The following is a 22,524-nucleotide window of genomic DNA, read 5'->3' as shown; positions in this document are numbered from 1 at the left end:
TGATTTTAATGCTATTTTAAGACAAATGAAACATAAGTTTGTGCATTGGCTGTAAGATACTCCACTTACAACGAAAGCTGCAGAAAATCTCAACCCCTGTCCGTCACCGCCGTGCCGTCGAGCTCTTTTCTTCTCTGTGTTCATGATCAAGTAAAAAAGACGCACACCGCCACCTGCTGGTATAAAATAAAATAAAATAAAATGAAATAAAATAAAATGAAATAAAATTAAATAAAATAAAATAAAATGAAATAAAATAAAATGAAATGAAATAAAATAAAATAAAATAAAATAAAATAAAATTAAAAAAATGTGTTCATAACTTTTAAAATCGTAACAGATGAAATACAGTTTAGTGAAATATATCTAGCTGATAAAACATTACCTGTTCTCCTTGACTATGATATTGAACTGCCATGGCCCATATGAAGTGGTTTCTGTATAAAATCTGTTTTTATTACCTCTCTAAAATCTTTCTCTCTGCCGTGCATTAGTCACTGCTGATCTTCTTAGAGACCTTGTGTCTTTCCTACTTCTATTTTATCACTTCATTATTATGTAATTTTAAGGCCTTTTTACAGTTTCTCTGCTTGTGCATTTCCTTTATTGCCTATAAGAGCAGAGATAAATCAAAAACTGTACCTCTAGACTTCATCAATCCCACCAATTTTATATTTTTAAAAGCCTTATTTGTATTTATACTTGTGAATTGAAATCAGCTTGTATGGATGACAAAGGCCAGAAGGCTGTAACTGAAACTAAAGGTTTTACTTGGCTTCCTTAAAAGTATTTGCAGAATAAAGAATATGAAGCTGATGTGTGATCTGTTTTCTGAGCACCAGTACTTTTCACATTTGACTCATTTATTGCTTTTCTTCCTTTTTCTGATAACAGACTTGTTGCAGTACTGTATATACCAATCCCAATCTTAATGATAAATGATGATCCTGATAAAATCCACCTGCTGCTCTTTGACTCTTCGTTGTTTCTGTTTTCTGGAAATGTTGTCTCCATTTTGTGCCAGCAGAGGGCAGAAGGATACTGTCTGATGGTACATTCAGTGATGTTAGAGGGTAATGTTTCTGCTCTGCCCAGCTATGAACACGCAGTGATAATATATGAGTCCTTGCTATATTCAGAACCTTTCTGACCTCTTCTTGCCCTCTTTAGGTTCCCAAACATCCCTCTGAGGAAGACTAATGAATTAAAAAGACAACTCTGTGACTTTGAACGCTGTGCATCTTTGAAGCAAGTTGCACCATGCTGGTGTTCCTCTGCTGCTGCTCCTGATGGCCATGACCCCAAATTGAAGGTTAAAGGTCAAAAGTTTAGACAAAACAGAGCTGTTCATCTGAGGGGTGACCCAGGCAGAGGGGTCAAAGTTAACACACAACAGTCGGGGGAACAGACTCCACATCAGGAGGAGAGATATAACACGGAGGTTGTTAATCAGAAAGTATTATTTGTATTTATCCTATTTCAAATGTGTATTTGTTTGCATTTGCTCTATTGTTAAACTGACACTAAAGTACACACAGCGAAATGAATCTGTGGCCTTCAGCTGGATAAATAACATGTTTTCTATTCCCCAAGGTCTAACTTCTTCTCCCCTCTACAGTCCTTTCCAGGTTTTCTTGCTCAGTCTTTACCCCGTCATCTTTTACTCCAGATAATCAAGGATTTATCTTTCAGACACACCCGTAAACAGATACATGTACAAATAATGGTTTGCAGCCAACATGCAGATGTCAAGTTAATATCCAGCGATGTCAGAGCAGCTACACAGCGAAACACTCAGCACTCGTTGACTGTTGGAATGTGCTCTGTGGATTTTTATTTTTCCATCACTGCCTCACATATTATTCTTTGTTTTAGAGTCTGCCTGTTGTTGTGTGTCTTTAAAATTCAAGAAAGTCCAATGTTCATTTTTCTTATTTTGTTTGTTTGGCCAGTTTTGTTTCTGTCAATTTTAAGAACATCTGGCAGTGAAGTTATTACAGAAATCTGAGTTTTACAGTAACTATCTCCATGTATCTATAAAGTTTAATTGATGACTAATGACAATGACTCTCTCTCTCTCTTTGTCTCATACACATCACCAAACACTCCTGAATTCTTTCTTATCTGCTCAAATGTACTGTGATGGTCACGCACACAACTTTCTGGAAGTGATTACAGAAGATTAGTCTTGCACAAGAAGTGGAAGAGGAGAGGAGACGAAATGCAAATGGGGCTCTGTTTGCTGACCCTGCTGCAACACTGATCTCAAATGTTTGTGTTACTATATGTAATGTGTGCAGGTTTATGGCTAAGAGGCTTTGGCAACACGCTTGTCTGTGGTGTATGTGTCTTTTTGTGATTAAGTTTTGAATTGTGGTCACAATAAGGGTGTTTTACAGAGGTCAGAGTTACCAGTGTGACGGGGTGAGGTATAGTTTTACTGAGCAGTTTAGATGATTGAACACTGGAAAATAACTGTACTTAAAAAAGTACAGAAAAAACAGTAAATAAATGTAAACCAAGTACAAGCACTCATTAAATGATACAAGTGCTTACTAAGTATTACTGGAAATCAAAGTACATAGATCTGCAAATTGGAGTAAAATAAATAAAAGCTGTCACTTCAAATTAAATGAACATGTTTGTGACGTCAGTGGAAGTTGAAGCGAGTCATGGATTTCATTAAAGCTCTGACAAAGCTGAGCCTTGTACAATGAAGCTCTTATCTGTTCGATGAATACTGAGCAACAAAGTGGTAACATAAAACTCTGAATGACTGTGACCCGTTCAGAGGTTTCCATGACTTATTCTGTGAGGGCTGTGTTGCAGTGAACCCCCCTTTTTTTTTTACTCAAACTCTTCTGTGTATTTCTCATTATCTACGTTTCTCAGAACGGGATTCAAGCCACAGAGAACATGCGTAAGGCTGTGGGGAGACGGTTTCCTTTTAGATAATTAATTGGATATAAATCAATTAAATTTACAGTGAAGAGATTTTTCTGCACTAGTCACATTCATCATCGTCTCAAAGCTACTTAAATATTGTTTCCTGAGCAAATGTGAAAGTGCATGTATGTGCTTTTGTAGCAGTACAGCCTATAATTTGTCTGCTTTATTAATGGGAAACAACAGAATTCCTTTGTAACGCACATCACACACATACACAATCATGTCTCCATCACTTCAGAGGATATTACACCAACTTACGTTCATTTCCTGGAGACTTACCTTAACCCTGACCATAATCACCACTTTCCTAACCTCATTCCCCCCAATCGAAAACCAAGACGTCACCCTAAAATGTAATGATTGATGTTTCCCCATGTGTCCCCAGTAGGAAGGCACGTCTACACACCGTGTCTGTGCGAACAGATTTATGTCCCCACAACACACTTAGCATACACACACTCAGACATCGGTCTTACTGTAGCTGTGAGGACGCTCACACACCTTTCCTAACCACTTACCAGAGTCTCAAACATCACAGTTAAATGCCTAACCCCAACGTTTACCCATACTCTAACCTAAACCTGGTTCTAGTCTGAATCCTAAAACCAAGTCTTAACCTTTAGAGAGCTCTTAAATTTGTGAGGACAAAAATGTTCAAAAACAAACACACACACAGACAAAAACCAACAGACCCCTGTTGCAAATGTTCCCCCACTTAGAGTGTGTTTTCACAAGACTGTAATAGATGAGTCCATTAGTGTTAAGTAGCGAGGTTGGCTATTTTTCACACCCTCGCGTCTCTAGAAGTGGACCGGGCCTCTGCCAATAAGCAGAGCTTTCAACACAGCCATCACTTCACATGATGAAATGTATGGAAACAAGTTCACACACTTTGCTAAATATACACGGTCTTAATCTTCCAGCTGTAACACAACAGTTTAACGTTTTAATTTCCATGTGACTAAATATAATGAATAAAAGGAATAAATATTGTGGCCTTTTAAAATGCACTTTAAAAATAGATGAGATGTTTAAAATGCATAGATATAAGTGAAAATATTTTTCCACCGCAGACATATGACATTTGCTTTCAACATCTGAGTGCTAAGTAAGGCGCTGACAGTGAGGCAGTAGTTTCAGAAAGCAATAGAAACACTTATGTTGTGTGTCCGAGAGTGTGCAGGTGTTAGTGCTGGGAAATCTACCTGTAACCCAATCATGTGTTGAGAATAGGAAACACACATATGGGTGCGGGTAAGTGAGAGATGGTGTAATTATGGACTGATGAGTTTATTTATCTAGTCTACATTTCATTAAAGGTCTTTCAGGCCTGTTAGAGTCATATGGGGGGGTTTTGGACTGGGGTTATCACAGAAGGGGGGTGGAAGAGAAAGTTCATGAACAAAATGATGATGGAAAGGGAACACGGAGGAATGTTTGTAAGTTGTAGAGCTTCATTTCGTGCTCTCCTTTTTTACTTCATCCCTCTTTCCCACCTTTATTGTCTTCCCGAAGCAGCGAAACAGGTTTCAGCTGTTAGTGATTGTTAGAGATTAGACATTAGACGGAGTTTGCCTGATGCTTTGTGCATGTAGACTTAATACATGCAGCTCTATCTCATAATGATTGGAAATAGCCGGGAGGGACTGTTCTGTATGTATTTGTATATATAAGTGGATAATGATGGCCTATAAGAAAACAGGACAAATGACTAAATTATATATTAGGAGGAGATTACAGTGAGGAAAGAGAGAGTGGTTGTCAAAAAGAAAGGAAGAAAGAAAAAACATCCTATTTCTATCTCTTTTCTATGTCTGTTGACATGAAAATAAGGGTTTTAAGGCAGTTATGGAGGATGAAACTATCTACATATTACATGCATTACATATATTTATAATTAAAGAGTCAATTTTCAACATATTTGTTTAAATAAAACCTGATTAATGTTTTGATGATTATGTTTATGTCAGACAACAAGTAATTGTCATTTACAAAAATGCCAAAAGTATCTAATTAAATTTGTGAAAATAACAGACAAACCAGTTTAATGCAAGTTGTGACAATTCACTGATAGTTTGAGAAATGGGGGGGAGGCGAGGTCAGGAACATGCAGAGATCAACAAGCAATTGATCTAAAAACTGTCTGGAGTAAGAGCAGTAGCTCAGGGGGACAGTGAAAACAGGCACAGTCCATTAGACAAACGGGTCAAAACAAGGTAGAAAATGATGAAGCAAGACTGGCTGGAATCTGGCAAAGGAAGCTCAACAGAAAATCTGGAGGTGTGAGTAAACCTGGCCAGTATAAAGTATTAGAGGAAGTGATTGGTCAGCAGGGAACAGGTGTGGGAGCGGGTGATTGGACAAATTAAGTCCAGGTTTGGAAATGAGTCAGGGAAAGGAAGGAAGGAAAAGCAAAGGGGGAATCTGGTGATTGGGTGGAGGACTGGAGGCTATGTGGAGGATAATCAGACAGAGGGATGAACTGTGACAAACATGAGTTGAAAACTGTATTAACCATCATATTTAATTTGTGTTTTGGTCTTAACCTCACAACACATGAAAGTTTTACTCTGTGTTTGTTCTCCCATGAACTGCAAACCTTTCGATTACAACTTCACTACTTCACAACTGCACTAACACATTATATATTGGTTAAATTTTAACACGTTTTTGTAAGAAGATTGTGTTAATGTTTCTGCTCTAAAGCCTATCTGACTTTTACAGTTCTTATATTTTAGTCCTGCGTGTCAATAATCAACTCAACACACCTATCTGAAATAAAACAATGTGAGCCTCTGAACTTTGGCTTTTTTATAGCCAAACTTTTTACGATTAGAAATTAGAATTGTAAAAATAAAATACTGGCGAAAAGTTTCCCATAAAGTGTGAACCTGAAAATGTGGCAGTACTTTCAGTTTGTGTTCAGTTCATCCATCAAGTCAGTCAACAGCATACACAGAACAGACAAATGCAGGAAATTACACATTAACGTTTGGAAACAAGTAGCTGTGAAATACTGGATGATATTCCAGGAGCTCGTAATTATTACCATCTCTCTCTTTGGTATGCATCCTCACTGAGTGGCTGCTAAGAAAACCTCATGATGGAATTTGGAGAAGGCAAAGAGTAAAGGTGAGAAGAAGGTGAAGAGCAGTGGTTCGGACAAACTGAAGTGAAAGAAGCAGAGAGGGCTTAGACGACCGTACAGGTCTGACCTCGCTGAGGGAGCACTAAACTCCTTTATGCCACTAGAGGGGTCTAAGGTCAGCACTGGGACTTTAGGGAAATGATCACCCACTGTGTCCTCATGAATCATCATGGCAACCTGTAACTACGTGTGTGTGTGTGTGTGTGTGTGTCATATTCCCAGATGTGCTTATTAGTGTTTTTGCTTATGACTGTACGTGTGTGTGTGTCCAGTTTCTTACTGATGAATGGGAAGCACTTTCCTTTAGGGATCAGAGGTTAAATTCTTCCACTGGAAACACTTGGACACCCAAACCTCTTTTAGACACTTGGGAACAAACCCCCCACTCCTGCACACACACATACACAAAAGGAAAAAGTGTAGCTGAACAGTCTCGTAGCACGCTGCCCAGCTGAAAACGTCTCGGCCCTGAGTGTGCGTTCACAACCGTCAGGAGACACGGGCTGAATATTAAAGGTATACTGTTCCAAAGATGTGATCAGGATAATAAAGAAGCAGGAAGTTCTCTGGAAAATGAGAAAGGTGGAGTCTGTCACGTTAGACACAATGAATAATTCAACAGTGTTGGTTGATTGTATCACAGCATCACTTATGTCTGACATGCAGTGCAACTTAAGATACTATGCAGCTACTACAGCCGACCTTAAAAAGCATAATGAGGTGGCTGCATTCCCACAGAAAAGTGATACAGCTCAGAGTTTGGGCTTCTGCAGCTCAGGTGACAAAGTGATTCTCATTTCAGTCTCATTTTAGTTCAACTGATTCATGTCTCAAGAGTGTTCACGTCTACTTTTTGCTTTCATTGCTTCCAAATTGAACATTAAAATACATATTACCAATGTATTGCTATAGCACACCACGCTAAAACTAATCCTTTTTGATACAACTCCTCTTTCATGAAGTACATGTTCAGTTTTTGGGGAGTTGTTTTCTACAGGTGAATTACAGCCCATTCTTCACCTGGCATGGATCAGATTAACATCAGATTTAAATGTTTTTGTGCCATAATGTGGAAAATACGTGCAAGGGAGTTATTTTAAGTGATATTTGATGCATCGTTGTGTCCCGGTGGTGCGTACAGGGGTCAGGTTGATGTTTCCATGCAAAGTCCATGAGTCTCTGAGGAATGTCAGGGTGATGTACCATCATCCGATTCCCTAATCCCACAGTGAAGGGTTTCTTTGTTCCTGAATATTCATATCATCCCCATCAGTCTGCCAGACACACACACACACACACACACACACACACACACACACACACACACACACACACACACACACACACACACACACACACACACACAATATGACACCATACCAGTACTCACCTAGGAGAAGATAACAGCAGGCCTATCACTCAGATGGCTGCCAGGTCATCTTATACTACTGGAGATGGGGGAGAAAGAGAGGTTGATGAGGGTGAAGGGGTCTTGCTAACGGGTGATGAAAGCGAGACAAGACAGGGATTATTACCAAGCATGAAAAAAAACCAGACAGTATGATAAATGGCATGAGAGAAAAAGTAGAAAGGCATGACAAGGGATGGGATGAGTGATGGATGTGGGCACAGATATCATATAATTACACTTCCTGCTGAATTAAACTGATCTTCTCAGTCACCCACAGTCTCACCCCCACAGAAGTGACCTTCCTCACAATAGGAGGACATTTGCTTGTATTGTTTTTAAAATGATAAGTAATAATACAATAAAATAATAACTTAAAAGAAGTAACAATAACTATTTATATACCATACAAAACAAGTAACCTAACACCAGGTAGAGAGTTTAATATAAATGAGCAAACATGAATAAAATACATTTTACTGCTACAATTCTGAGATTTTGCGAACAAACAAAATCTACTCCTGAAAATGTGGTATCTGCATTATATCCTGAAACATCAGAAAACAAAACACGACATTAATAAAATTTAAAGAAACACTTTGTCCTTCATCGTCCTTTAAGCTGCACTGAGCAGCTGAGACAGAAGTCAGTCTGACTTGAAGTTGATTCTTCTCCCTTTAATCCCGGTCACTCATCATTCGTAATCCTTCCCTCACCTCAGAGTCAAGACGTGAGCAGTAAAACATCCCACAACACCATATTTCACAGCACAGCTTAGCGCTCGACTCGCTAAGCTTACAGCTGTCAGCGTCTCGGCTGTGAAACTGTCCAGGTGTTTTGTCCTGCAGGTGTCTGTTGTGCCTGTTCAACATCTCAACCTGAGGATATACCTGCCTCAGAAAATCAGTTCCTCACAAACTCCTTCATGGAAAGTATGTTTTCATTTAATGAATCCATCATGTTGCTTTTCAGGTTGTTTTTTTTACCTGTAATCAGCAACATAATGGATGAGAAATCTCTGTGGATGCTGTGGACGCTGATTGCTTGTTACTGTTTTGTTAAAACATTATACAACAGGACAGCCCGAAAAATGCATTCTTCATTTGTAGTCATGGAAAATTACTGCAATGTAATAAAACTAAAGGAATTCCTAAATGAAAAAGAAAGATGAAAAGATGAAATTCTGGCCTGAATACAACAAACAAAGTTAAGTTAGTGTAGGTAAGTTTGTGTGTGTATTGTCTGAAGTGCAATAGTGTAACAATCAGTTTCTCTTCTTTATCAGTGTGTTGTTCAGTTTGTTAATGAGTCTTATATGTTTACATATTTCTTAATATTTTTTAAGAATCTATCATATAATAAATAAATGTTAATAAAAGTAGTTCATTCATTCAAAAATACATTTGTTTATACAGCGTTACTCTGTGCTGTTGTATTGCGGCACAGCAGTGTTTTGAGCTAAGGGCTAACACTGGGATGGACACCTGCTCACCTGATGCTTGGCAACATCTTCAGAATCTTTTCTAAAAGGTTTTGTATGTTACAGCACTCACGTAGTCCATTTAGAAGTGAATACAAAACACCACAGACTTGGACCTGATGATGGTGCTGAACACAAAATTACTATTACAGTGATAATTTATGAATATATGAACCAAATTGCTTCTCTGTGTTTTATTTGTTGACATCATGAACTCGTTAGAGGAATTTCCAGTAAATTAGCAATAATTAATTAATCCTTTAGGAAACATATATCTCTGTACAAAATTTAATTGCAATCCCTCTATAACCTGTTGTAAGTCTGCATAAAAGTGGTGGATTTACAGATCAAAATCATCTTTAGACTCATCGACAAACCTGTTGGATTATGAAGTAACTTACCGGCAAATTTTATGATCCGGTTTGTCCCTAATTGTGTTGGTGCTTTTTGTTGTGACAGTAAATTTTTATATGACACCAGAGAAAAAGCCCAGTGAAGTGATTTGGAAGCAGTTCGTCTAAAAACAGTAAACTTTGTCACATCACAAAATGTTCCAACCAAAGCTGAAAGTATGATTATAACAACGTCACTCTGGCAAAAACAATCAGACACATGCTGACACACAGTGACACGTTCACTCCTTTATTTTCTGCTTTGCTTTAACACTTTGTTCACTGGGGGTCATTCATTAATGATGTTTCTGCTCCAGTGACGTCAACAATGTCAGTGTTGATCTTTAGGTTCTCACAGGAGTATTTGATAAGCCTCTGCTCTCTGGTTTCAACATTCAGAAGACTATCATCACGTACTTTCCTCCAGTAAATGTATTAATGTATTAATGTGTTACACATGTTTGTGCATCTGGACTTTAGTAACACATACTTACACAGAAGTGAACAATTAGTCTTTTCACTTCCAGTGCTTGTGTTTTTCTGCAAACTCCACACACAGTGTTGGGCAAAACACAGCAGAGGTCAGCAGGGTCATATGTGTGTCTGCCATTGTGTGTGTCTGTGGACCTCATGAGTGGTATTATATGATGGAGTGAATTTGGAGAGGTACTCAATTCCTTCATGCACAGATTTAAGACACCCTGTGCCAGATAGAACAAAGCAGCCCCATAATATAACCCCCAACCTCCTTCATGTTTCACATGTGTACTTTTTTTTACTTTACAGTGTACTTTTCTTTGTATGCTTCATTTTCGCGTCTGTAAACATAGTGCTGACTTGCCAAAAAGTTCCAGTTTTGTCTAAACTGTCCAAAGAAAATTCTCCCAGAAACTTAGTGGTTTGTCAGTATGCGTTTTTATTATTATTTGTTTTTAATACGATTTGCTTTCATCAGTGGAGTGGAAGGTATTCTGGGGTCTTTAGTTACATTTGTATTTTTTTGTCTCTTCAATTTGTCAGCAGTTTTCCTCTTATTTTAGGTTGGCTACAGGTCCATGGGCCTTAAACTTCTGAATCATATGTGCAACTGTAGTCATTTTATTCATTATTACTTTTGTCAGTTTCAAGTTATTTAACTAACCTTTGTGGGGTTTTTCTTTCTTTAACAGAGGGGTACCAACAGTTTTGCCCACTGTATTTCTTTATAGTTGCAGGCTGAACCTTAGTAGCTCTCTGATGGGAGGGGCATGTGAGTAAAAAGGAAAGTGAAAGTGGAGGTGTCAGCTCTGTCAGGAAATAAGAAACACAGTTATGACAGTAAAATGTGCGTAGTAGAGAACGGATGTGTTACATGTGATTGAAGGATTTTGAGTTCATCTGTACTGGTAAGAATGATCCATTTTGTGAACTTACATTTAATGTGAATTTAGTAACTTGCTGGCTTTCTTGTTTCTTTAGATAAAACAATCTACATATATGCTACAGTACAGGACACATGTTTAAATTGAAACTGAGCAACTCTGTTAGACTCACTTATGCAATAGGCTACAAGCCGCCATATTTTATCTGTACCAAGTTACATGTCAAAGTCGAGTTGATAACAGTTGATTTTATTAATCATTGACCACTGATTCTGCCCTCCCACAGTAAAGTTGTATGAAGCAAGTTGATGATTTCTTTTTATTCTTAAAGAAGGTTCTACTCTGTCTGGACAGATTATTTTATTATGAATTCTGTAACTAAGGAATAAAATCCACCCAATGGATTAAAAACAAAACATGCAGAACTCACTGGAAAGTCAACATGTCAAAGGACAGGGCCGTGGCTACATCATCTGACGGGTAGGTTGAACTTTGTTTTCTCAGCTCAGTCTTGGCTCAACCAGGAAGTAAAAGCTAAATCACACTGTGCAGGCAAAACGTCTCATACTCACATTTTTAATAATATTCAGAAAAGGTCACGGTCACCCTAACCTTGCTGGTTGTTACTTGTGCATATTAGAGTTTTACTTTGCCTGTGATGTATAGGATTCATGTATAAAGTTGTTTTCACATTTTATGTTTCTATGTACGCACAAGCAGCTGAAATTGCGTCACATAAACTGCAAACAGACCAAACATTTTTATAAAAAAGGCACAATGTGATAAAGTCACACAATTAAGTGTAAATGAAACCACGTTTTTTTTAAATTATCGGTTCTATAATAATATAGGAAATCTGCAAAAGTAAATAAAAATTAGGTGTTGCTTTCACACCTAGAGGATCTAGTTTGATTAAATCGGACTCAAGTTCGTTTTCCCTAGTACGGTTCGTTTTGTCCGGTGTGAACACAGCAATCGCACCCGAGTTCGCACCAAAACAACCGCACGAGACCCCAAAACGAGGTGGTCTCGATCCGCATCATCTAGCGAACTCTGGTGCGGTCCTCCTGGTGAGAACGCGAACCGAACCAAAACGGGACCAAACGCTATAAACCTCATGATTTGAGAGCTTTGGGTAGTGTGTAGAGTTTCCTCTTTTTTGTTTGTCCAACAAAAACATGCTGTCTGATTAATGGAGGACAAACGTGAAGACGTGAGGAGGTTAAGTAACGTAAAAACAATAATCAACTGGATTAAGGACCAAACGTACAGTAGTCCACAACACTTCACCTTCTTCCTGTATTTACTGTTCCTGTTCCTACGGAAGAAACATCTGACCAATAAGCGGAGAGGACGTTCTCGCGCAGTTTGAAGTGACGTGTTTTGGTTCGTTTGGAACGAAACCGAACCAAGAGGAAAACGTAAAAGGTTTCATTCGTTTGCTTTGGTCTCAATCAGTTAATGAGTTTGTAACATTGTAGCAGTTTATCTTCGGTTTAGTTTCGTTTCACACACAGAAAAATCCAAGCGAATTATAATAACTATTAAAGACTATTTTCTATAGTACTGATCATCTTTTAAGTCATTATACAAATATTTTAGAGATAGTAGAAAGAAAAAATTCCACTGCAAGAGTCACAGTGAGATCAGTGATGTCAATTTCATCTGGAAAAAGAAGGATAATGTTAAACATGATAAAAGTGTTTAGTATTTTTAAATGTGTGTTAAAAACCACTTAAGTACAAAAGACCAGTTTCTCATGTTCCCAACTATGTTTCCAGCAAAACTGACAGATCCCAGCTTGATCCATTTAACTTCAGTGAAGAAGTACTGAGGTATGATATTTGTGTAATTTTACTACTTTGATGCAGAGACATTTGGAGACAAAAAGAAAATAAATAAAAGAAAACTAAACATAAATGTTTCTAATATATATTTTTTAAGGTCTCTTGATAAAGAAAAAACAGTCTCTACAGCATCCATTGGTGGTGTTTCCATAAAAAGTGACAGGTCAAAGGATGACCCTGTCAACTTCAGGGACACAGGATCAAGGTAAGATATTTTAATTATAGGAAGGTGAAGTAAAAGTTAGAGCTGTCAGTTTCAGAAAATTCAAGTTTACAGTCATTACATAATTATTAAAATAATAATAATAATAATAATGATGTATAAGCACTGGGCGAAAGTAACTTAATCTGCTACATTTACTCAAGTAATGCACTGCAGTAACATTTAGTAGTATTTGTACTTTACTTGAGTTTTTTTCAATTTCTGATACCTCACAGTACATTATACTCTGATTTTACTACAGTTGAGTGGTATTTATTGTACTTTAAACTTCAATACACTAATAACTTTTGATACTAGTTACTTTTCTTAGCTGTTTGTGTAATTTTACTACTTTGGTGCAGAGCGATTTGGAAACAAAAAGAAAATCAATGAAAGAAAACTAAACATAAATGTTTCTAATATATATTTTTAAGGTCTCTTGATAAAGAAAAAACAGTCTCTACAGCATCCAGTGGTGTTTCCATTAAAAGTGACAGATCCAAGGATGACACTGTCAACTTCAGGGACAAAGGATCAAGGTAAGATATTTTAGTTATAGGAAGTTAGAGCTGTCAGTTTTAGAAAGTTGGAGTTTTCGGTCATTAAGTATAATAATGATGTAATGAAAACACTTTAAAAACGATTAGAGTATCATTCACTTCATCATTATAGTACTGATCATCTTTTAAGTCATTTAACAAATAATTTGCATTAGTGGAAAGTAAACTTCCACTGCAAGAGTCACAGTGAGATCAGTGTTGTCAATTTCACCTGGGGAAAGAAGGATAATGTTAAACATGATAAAGATGTTTAGTATTTTTAAATGTGTGTAAAAAACCACTTAAGTACAAAAAAACAGTTTCTCATGTTCCCAACTATATTTCCAGCAAAAGTGACAGATCCCAGCTTGATCCATTCAACTTCAGTGAAGAAGTACTGAGGTACGATATTTGTGTAATTTTACTACTTTGATGCAGAGACATTTGGAGACAAAAAGAAAATAAATAAAAGAAAACTAAACATAAATGTTTCTCATATATATTTTTTAAGGTCTCTTGATAAAGAAAAAACAGTCTCTACAGCATCCAGTGGTGATGTTTCCATAAAAAGTGACAGATCCAAGGATGACACTGTCAACTTCAGGAACACAGGATCAAGGTAAGATATTTTAGTTATAGGAAGGTGAAGTAAAAGTTAGAGCTGTCAGTTTCAGAAAATTCAAGTTTACAGTCATTACATAATTATTAAAATAATAATAATAATAATAATGATGTATAAGCACTGGGCGAAAGTAACTTAATCTGCTACATTTACTCAAGTAATGCACTGCAGTAACATTTAGTAGTATTTGTACTTTACTTGAGTTTTTTTCAATTTCTGATACCTCACAGTACATTATACTCTGATTTTACTACAGTTGAGTGGTATTTATTGTACTTTAAACTTCAATACACTAATAACTTTTGATACTAGTTACTTTTCTTAGCTGTTTGTGTAATTTTACTACTTTGGTGCAGAGCGATTTGGAAACAAAAAGAAAATCAATGAAAGAAAACTAAACATAAATGTTTCTAATATATATTTTTAAGGTCTCTTGATAAAGAAAAAACAGTCTCTACAGCATCCAGTGGTGTTTCCATTAAAAGTGACAGATCCAAGGATGACACTGTCAACTTCAGGGACAAAGGATCAAGGTAAGATATTTTAGTTATAGGAAGTTAGAGCTGTCAGTTTTAGAAAGTTGGAGTTTTCGGTCATTAAGTATAATAATGATGTAATGAAAACACTTTAAAAACGATTAGAGTATCATTCACTTCATCATTATAGTACTGATCATCTTTTAAGTCATTTAACAAATAATTTGCATTAGTGGAAAGTAAACTTCCACTGCAAGAGTCACAGTGAGATCAGTGTTGTCAATTTCACCTGGGGAAAGAAGGATAATGTTAAACATGATAAAGATGTTTAGTATTTTTAAATGTGTGTAAAAAACCACTTAAGTACAAAAAAACAGTTTCTCATGTTCCCAACTATATTTCCAGCAAAAGTGACAGATCCCAGCTTGATCCATTCAACTTCAGTGAAGAAGTACTGAGGTACGATATTTGTGTAATTTTACTACTTTGATGCAGAGACATTTGGAGACAAAAGAAAATAAATAAAAGAAAACTAAACATAAATGTTTCTCATATATATTTTTTAAGGTCTCTTGATAAAGAAAAAACAGTCTCTACAGCATCCAGTGGTGATGTTTCCATAAAAAGTGACAGATCCAAGGATGACACTGTCAACTTCAGGAACACAGGATCAAGGTAAGATATTTTAGTTATAGGAAGGTGAAGTAAAAGTTAGAGCTGTCAGTTTCAGAAAATTCAAGTTTACAGTCATTACATAATTATTAAAATAATAATAATAATAATAATGATGTATAAGCACTGGGCGAAAGTAACTTAATCTGCTACATTTACTCAAGTAATGCACTGCAGTAACATTTAGTAGTATTTGTACTTTACTTGAGTTTTTTTCAATTTCTGATACCTCACAGTACATTATACTCTGATTTTATTACAGTTGAGTGGTATTTATTGTTCTTTAAACTTCAATACACTAATAACTTTTGATACTAGTTACTTTTCTTAGCTGTTTGTGTAATTTTACTACTTTGGTGCAGAGCGATTTGGAAACAAAAAGAAAATCAATGAAAGAAAACTAAACATAAATGTTTCTAATATATATTTTTAAGGTCTCTTGATAAAGAAAAAACAGTCTCTACAGCATCCAGTGGTGTTTCCATTAAAAGTGACAGATCCAAGGATGACACTGTCAACTTCAGGGACAAAGGATCAAGGTAAGATATTTTAGTTATAGGAAGTTAGAGCTGTCAGTTTTAGAAAGTTGGAGTTTTCGGTCATTAAGTATAATAATGATGTAATGAAAACACTTTAAAAACGATTAGAGTATCATTCACTTCATCATTATAGTACTGATCATCTTTTAAGTCATTTAACAAATAATTTGCATTAGTGGAAAGTAAACTTCCACTGCAAGAGTCACAGTGAGATCAGTGTTGTCAATTTCACCTGGGGAAAGAAGGATAATGTTAAACATGATAAAGATGTTTAGTATTTTTAAATGTGTGTAAAAAACCACTTAAGTACAAAAAAACAGTTTCTCATGTTCCCAACTATATTTCCAGCAAAAGTGACAGATCCCAGCTTGATCCATTCAACTTCAGTGAAGAAGTACTGAGGTACGATATTTGTGTAATTTTACTACTTTGATGCAGAGACATTTGGAGACAAAAAGAAAATAAATAAAAGAAAACTAAACATAAATGTTTCTCATATATATTTTTTAAGGTCTCTTGATAAAGAAAAAACAGTCTCTACAGCATCCAGTGGTGATGTTTCCATAAAAAGTGACAGATCCAAGGATGACACTGTCAACTTCAGGAACACAGGATCAAGGTAAGATATTTTAGTTATAGGAAGGTGAAGTAAAAGTTAGAGCTGTCAGTTTCAGAAAATTCAAGTTTACAGTCATTACATAATTATTAAAATAATAATAATAATAATAATGATGTATAAGCACTGGGCGAAAGTAACTTAATCTGCTACATTTACTCAAGTAATGCACTGCAGTAACATTTAGTAGTATTTGTACTTTACTTGAGTTTTTTTCAATTTCTGATACCTCACAGTACATTATACTCTGATTTTACTACAGTTGAGTGGTATTTATTGTACTTTAAACTTCAATACACTAATAACTTTTGATACTAGTTACTTTTCTTAGCTGTTTGTGTAATTTTACTACTTTGGTGCAGAGCGATTTGGAAACAAAAAGAAAATCAATGAAAGAAAACTAAACATAAATGTTTCTAATATATATTTTTAAGGTCTCTTGATAAAGAAAAAACAGTCTCTACAGCATCCAGTGGTGTTTCCATTAAAAGTGACAGATCCAAGGATGACACTGTCAACTTCAGGGACAAAGGATCAAGGTAAGATATTTTAGTTATAGGAAGTTAGAGCTGTCAGTTTTAGAAAGTTGGAGTTTTCGGTCATTAAGTATAATAATGATGTAATGAAAACACTTTAAAAATGATTAGAGTATCATTCACTTCATCATCATAGTACTGATCATCTTTTAAGTCATTTAACAAATAATTTGCACAAGTGGAAAGTAAACTTCCACTGCAAGAGTCACAGTGAGATCAGTGTTGTCAATTTCACCTGGGGAAAGAAGGATAATGTTAAACATGATAAAGGTGTTTAGAATTTTTAAATGTATGTAAAAAACCACTTAAGTACAGAAGACCAGTTTCTCATGTTCCCAACTATGTTTCCAGCAAAACTGACAGATCCCAGCTTGATCCATTTAACTTCAGTGAAGAAGTACTGCGGTATGATATTTGTGTAATTTTACTACTTTGATGCAGAGACATTTGGAGACAAAAAGAAAATAAATAAAAGAAAACTAAACATAAATGTTTCTAATATATATTTTTAAGGTCTCTTGATAAAGAAAAAACAGTCTCTACAGCATCCATTGGTGGTGTTTCCATAAAAAGTGACAGGTCAAAGGATGACCCTGTCAACTTCAGGGACACAGGATCAAGGTAAGATATTTTAATTATAGGAAGGTGAAGTAAAAGTTAGAGCTGTCAGTTTCAGAAAATTCAAGTTTACAGTCATTACATAATTATTAAAATAATAATAATAATAATAATGATGTATAAGCACTGGGCGAAAGTAACTTAATCTGCTACATTTACTCGAGTAATGCACTGCAGTAACATTTAGTAGTATTTGTACTTTACTTGAGTTTTTTTCGATTTCTGATACCTCACAGTACATTATACTCTGATTTTACTACAGTTGAGTGGTATTTATTGTACTTTAAACTTCAATACACTAATAACTTTTGATACTAGTTACTTTTCTTAGCTGTTTGTGTAATTTTACTACTTTGGTGCAGAGCGATTTGGAAACAAAAAGAAAATCAATGAAAGAAAACTAAACATAAATGTTTCTAATATATATTTTTAAGGTCTCTTGATAAAGAAGAAACAGTCTCTACAGCATCCAGTGGTGTTTCCATTAAAAGTGACAGATCCAAGGATGACACTGTCAACGTCAGGGACACAGGATCAAGGTAAGATGTTTTAGTTATAGGAAGTTAGAGCTGTCAGTTTCAGAAAATTCAAGTTTACAGTCATTCTTCTTCTTCTTTCGGGTTTTCCCATCAGGGTTCGCCACAGCGAATCATCCTTTTCCACCTAAATCTATCATGAACATCTTCTACCCTAACACTAGCCAACCTCATGTCCTCTGTTAAGACATCCATATATCTCCTCCTTGGTCGTCCTCTTGTCCTCCTGCCTGGTAGCTCCATCTCCAACATCCTTCTACCAATATACTCACTATCCCTCCTCTGAACATGTCCAAACCACCTCAGTCTGGCCTCTCTGACTTTGTTGCTAACGCAGGCAACATGAGCCGTCCCTCTGATGTGCTCGTTCCTTATTCTGTCTAACCTGGTCACTCCTAAGGAGAACCTCAACATCTTCATCTCTGCTACCTCCATCTCAGCCTCTTGTCTCTTTCTCACTTCTACCGTCTCTAACCCATAGAGCAGAGCTGGTCTCACCACTGTCTTGTAGACCTTTCCTTTGAGTCTTGCTGACACTCTTTTGTCACACAACACTCCTGACACTTTCCTCCACACGCTCCAACCTGCCTGCACTCGCCTCTTCACCTCTTTTCCACACTCTCCATCACACTGAACTGTTGACCCCAAGTACTTAAACTCCTGCACCTTCTTCACCTCAGCCCCCTGTAACCTAACGCTTCTACCTTGATCCCTCTCGTTCAGACACATGTATTCTGTCTTACTACGACTGACCTTCATGCCTCTTCTTTCCAGAGCAAACCTCCACCTTTCCAGCTGTTCCTCCACCTGCTCTCTACTCTCACTGCAAATCACAATGTCATCCGCAAACATCATTGTCCAGGGAGATTCCTGTCTAACCTCATCTGTCAGCCTGTCCATCAACATAGCAAACAAGAAGGGACTCAAAGCTGATCCTTGGTGTGGTCCCACCTCCACCTTGAACTCCTCTGTCTGACCTACAGCACATCTCACCACCGTCATACTTTTCTCATACACGTCCTGAACTACTCTGACGTACTTCTCTGCCACTCCCGACGACCTCATACAGTACCACAGCTCTTCCTGTACATCTCTGTACTTTTCCATCAACATTCTCAAAGCAAAAATGGCATCAGTGGTGCTCTTACGGGTCATGAAACCATACTGCTGCTCACAAATCTCCACCTTCTTCCTAAGCCTGGCTTCCACTACTCTTTCCCACAGCTTCATTGTGTGGCTCATCAGCTTTATTCCTCTGTAGTTGCTGCAGTTCTGCGTGTCACCCTTGTTCTTAAAGATCTGAACCAGAACGCTTCTCCTCCATTCCTCAGGCATCATCTCACTCTCTAGAATCCTATTGAACAAACTGGTTAGAAACTCCACTGCTGTCTCTCCTAAGCACTTCCACACCTCCACAGGTACATCATCAGGACCAGCAACCTTTACACTCTTCATCCTTTTCAAAGCCTTCCTCACCTCATCTTTTCCAATCTCTGCTATTTCCTGCTCCACAACATCCACATCTTCCTCCCTTCTTTCCCTGTCATTTTCCTCGTTCATCAGCTCCTCAAAATACTCCTTCCATCTTTTCTGCACACTCTCCTGTGTTGTTAGCACCTTTCCATCTCTGTCCTTAATCACCCTTACCTGTTGCACATCCTTCCCATCTCTATCTCTCTGTCTGGCTAGCCTGTACAAGTCCTTCTCTCCTTCCTTCGTGTCTAACCTGTCATACAGCTCATCATAAGCTTTTTGTTTGGCCTTTGCCACCTCCCTCTTCACTCTACGCTGCACTTCCTTGTACTCCTGTCTACTTTCCTCAGTCCTTTCTACATCCCACTTCCTTCTAGCCAACCTCTTCCTCTGGACACATTCCTGTACTTCCTCATTCCACCACCAAGTGTCTTTACCTTCTTTCCTCTTTCCAGATGACACACCTAGCACCTTCCTACCTGTTTCCCTGATAATCTCTGCTGTAGTTTCCCAGTCATCTGGAAGCTCATCCTGACCACCAAGAACCTGTCTCAACTTCTTTCTGAATTCCTCACAAGTTTCTTAATTCTTTAACTTCCACCACTTGGTCTTCTTCTCTGTCTTCCCTCTCTTCTTCTTCCTGACCTCCAGAGTCGTCTTACACACCACCATGCGGTGCTGTCTGGCTACACTCTCTCCTACCACCACTTTGCAGTCACTAACCTCTCTCAAATGACCTCGTCTACATAGGATGTAGTCCACCTGCGTACTCCTACCTCCACTTCTGTATGTCACTCTATGTTCCTCTCGCTTCTGGAAGTAAGTGTTGACTACAGCCATTTCCATCCTCTTAGCAAAGTCCACCACCATCTGTCCTTCCAGATTCCTTTCCTTCACACCAAACCTGCCCATCACCTCCTCATCACCTCTGTTGCCCTCACCAACATGCCCATTGAAGTCTGCTCCAACAACAACTCTCTCTCCTCTGGGGATACTCTCTATGACCTCATCAAACTCACTCCAGAATCTCTCCTTCTCTTCTAACTCACAGCCAACCTGTGGCGCATACCCACTGACTACATTCACCATCACCCCTTCAATTTCTAGCTTTAGGCTCATCACCCTGTCTGAGACTCTTTTCACCTCTAGGATATTGTTCACAAATTCCCCCTTCAGAATCACTCCTACCCCGTTTCTCTTCCTATCCACACCATGGTAGAACAGTTTGTATCCTCCTCCGATACTACGTGCCTTGCTGCCCTTCCACCTTATCTCCTGCACACACAGTACATCTACCTTCCTTCTCTCCATCATGTCTGCCAGCTCTCTGCCTTTCCCTGTCATTGTACCAACGTTAAGAGTCCCTATTCTCAGATCTATGTCCCTGCCTTTTCCCTTCTCTCTCTGACCACGAACCCTTCTGCCTCCCCTCTTTCTTCGACCAACAGTAGTCAAATTTCCACCGACACCCTGTAGGTTAACAGCATCGGTGGCGGTCGTTGTTAACCAGGCCTCGACCGATCCGGTATGAAAGTCTTGTGGATGATTCGCATCGTTATTTTGGCAATTTTTACGCCGGATGCCCTTCCTGACGCAACCCTCTCTATTTATCCGGGCTTGGGACCGGCACAGAAATCACTGGCTTGCAACCCCTGTGGCTAGATTAAGTTTACAGTCATTACATAATTAAAATAATAATAATAATAATAATAATAATAATAATAATAATAATAATAATAATAATAATAATAATAATAATAATAATAATGTATTAGCAATGAGGAAAAGTAACTTAATCTGCTACATTTACTCGAGTAATGCACTGCAGTAACATTTAGTAGTATTTGTACTTTACTTGAGTTTTTTTCAATTTCTGATACCTCACAGTACATTATACTCTGATTTTACTACAGTTGAGTGGTATTTATTGTACTTTAAACTTCAATACACTAATAACTTTTGATACTAGTTACTTTTCTTAGCTGTTTGTGTAATTTTACTACTTTGGTGCAGAGCGATTTGGAGACAAAAAGAAAATAAATAAAAGAAAACTAAACATAAATGTTTCTAATATATATTTTTAAGGTCTCGTGGTGTTTCCATAAAAAGTGACAGATCCCAGCTTGATCCATTCAACTTCAGTGAAGAAGTACTGAGGTACAATATTTGTGTAATTTTACTACTTGCAGAAAGATTTGGAGGCAAAAAGAAAATGAATAAAAGAAACAAAAGATTAAAGTTTCTAATATGTATTTTAAAGGTCACTTGAGAAAGAAAAAACAGTCTCTACAGCATCCAGTGATGTTTCCATAAAAAGTGACAGGTCCAAGGATGACACTGTCAACTTCAGGAACACAGGATCAAGGTAAGATATTGTAGTTATAGGAAGGTGAAGTAAAAGTTAGAGCTGTCAGTTTCAGAAAATTCAAGTTTACAGTCATTACATAATTATTAAATTATTATTATTAATAATAATAATAATAATAATAATAATAATAATAATAATAATAATAATAATAATAATAATAATAATAATAGTAATAATAATAATAATAATAATAATAATAATAATGTATAAGCAATGAGGAAAAGTAACTTAATCTGCTACATATACTCAAGTAATGCACTGCAGTAACATTTGTACTTTACTTGACTTTTTTTCAATTTCTGATACCTCACAGTACATTATACTCTGATTTCACTACATTTGATTGGTATTTATTGTACTGTAAACTTCAATACACTAATAACTTTTAATACTAGTTACTTTTCTTAGCTGTTTATGTAATTTTACTACTTTGATGCAGAGCGATTTGAAGACAAAAAGAAAATAAATAAAAGAAAACCAAACATACATGTTTCTAATATATCTTTTAAAGGTCACTTGATAAAGAAAAAACAGTCTCTACAGCATCCATTGGTGTTTCCATAAAAAGTGACAGGTCCAAGCATGACACTGTCAACTTCAGGGATACAGGATCAAGGTAAGATATTTTAGTTACAGGAAGGTAAAATAAAGGTTAGAGCTGCGAGTTTCTGAAGGTTTGAGTCATTACATAATACTACTACTACTACTACTACTAATGTATAAGCAATAGGGGAATGTAACT

The 22,524-nt window shown here is 36.9% G+C and overlaps 1 protein-coding gene across 1 annotated transcript in view; it reads left to right on the top strand.

The window, feature by feature from the left end:
- The first annotated feature begins 10,675 nt into the window (after window positions 1-10,675).
- LOC113167170 overlaps window positions 10,676-22,524 on the top strand; it is an 89,382-nt gene continuing 77,533 nt past the window's right edge. Inside the window, exons 1-19 of the mRNA XM_026367584.2 lie at window positions 10,676-10,762; window positions 11,093-11,218; window positions 12,520-12,573; window positions 13,222-13,326; window positions 13,675-13,728; window positions 13,838-13,945; window positions 14,377-14,481; window positions 14,830-14,883; window positions 14,992-15,099; window positions 15,531-15,635; window positions 15,984-16,037; window positions 16,147-16,254; window positions 16,686-16,790; window positions 17,139-17,192; window positions 17,301-17,408; window positions 17,840-17,944; window positions 21,500-21,571; window positions 21,675-21,779; window positions 22,294-22,398. Coding sequence (XP_026223369.1) covers window positions 11,181-11,218; window positions 12,520-12,573; window positions 13,222-13,326; window positions 13,675-13,728; window positions 13,838-13,945; window positions 14,377-14,481; window positions 14,830-14,883; window positions 14,992-15,099; window positions 15,531-15,635; window positions 15,984-16,037; window positions 16,147-16,254; window positions 16,686-16,790; window positions 17,139-17,192; window positions 17,301-17,408; window positions 17,840-17,944; window positions 21,500-21,571; window positions 21,675-21,779; window positions 22,294-22,398 — 1,547 coding nt within the window. The 5' untranslated portion in view covers window positions 10,676-10,762; window positions 11,093-11,180. The remainder of the gene's footprint in view (window positions 10,763-11,092; window positions 11,219-12,519; window positions 12,574-13,221; window positions 13,327-13,674; window positions 13,729-13,837; window positions 13,946-14,376; window positions 14,482-14,829; window positions 14,884-14,991; window positions 15,100-15,530; window positions 15,636-15,983; window positions 16,038-16,146; window positions 16,255-16,685; window positions 16,791-17,138; window positions 17,193-17,300; window positions 17,409-17,839; window positions 17,945-21,499; window positions 21,572-21,674; window positions 21,780-22,293; window positions 22,399-22,524) is intronic.

The sequence above is a fragment of the Anabas testudineus genome, chromosome 7 (genome assembly GCF_900324465.2).
Source record: "Anabas testudineus chromosome 7, fAnaTes1.2, whole genome shotgun sequence".
Classification (NCBI taxonomy): Eukaryota; Metazoa; Chordata; class Actinopteri; order Anabantiformes; family Anabantidae; genus Anabas; species Anabas testudineus.
Note: the sequence above shows the minus strand (reverse complement) of the source record. Positions and strands in the feature narration are given on the sequence as shown.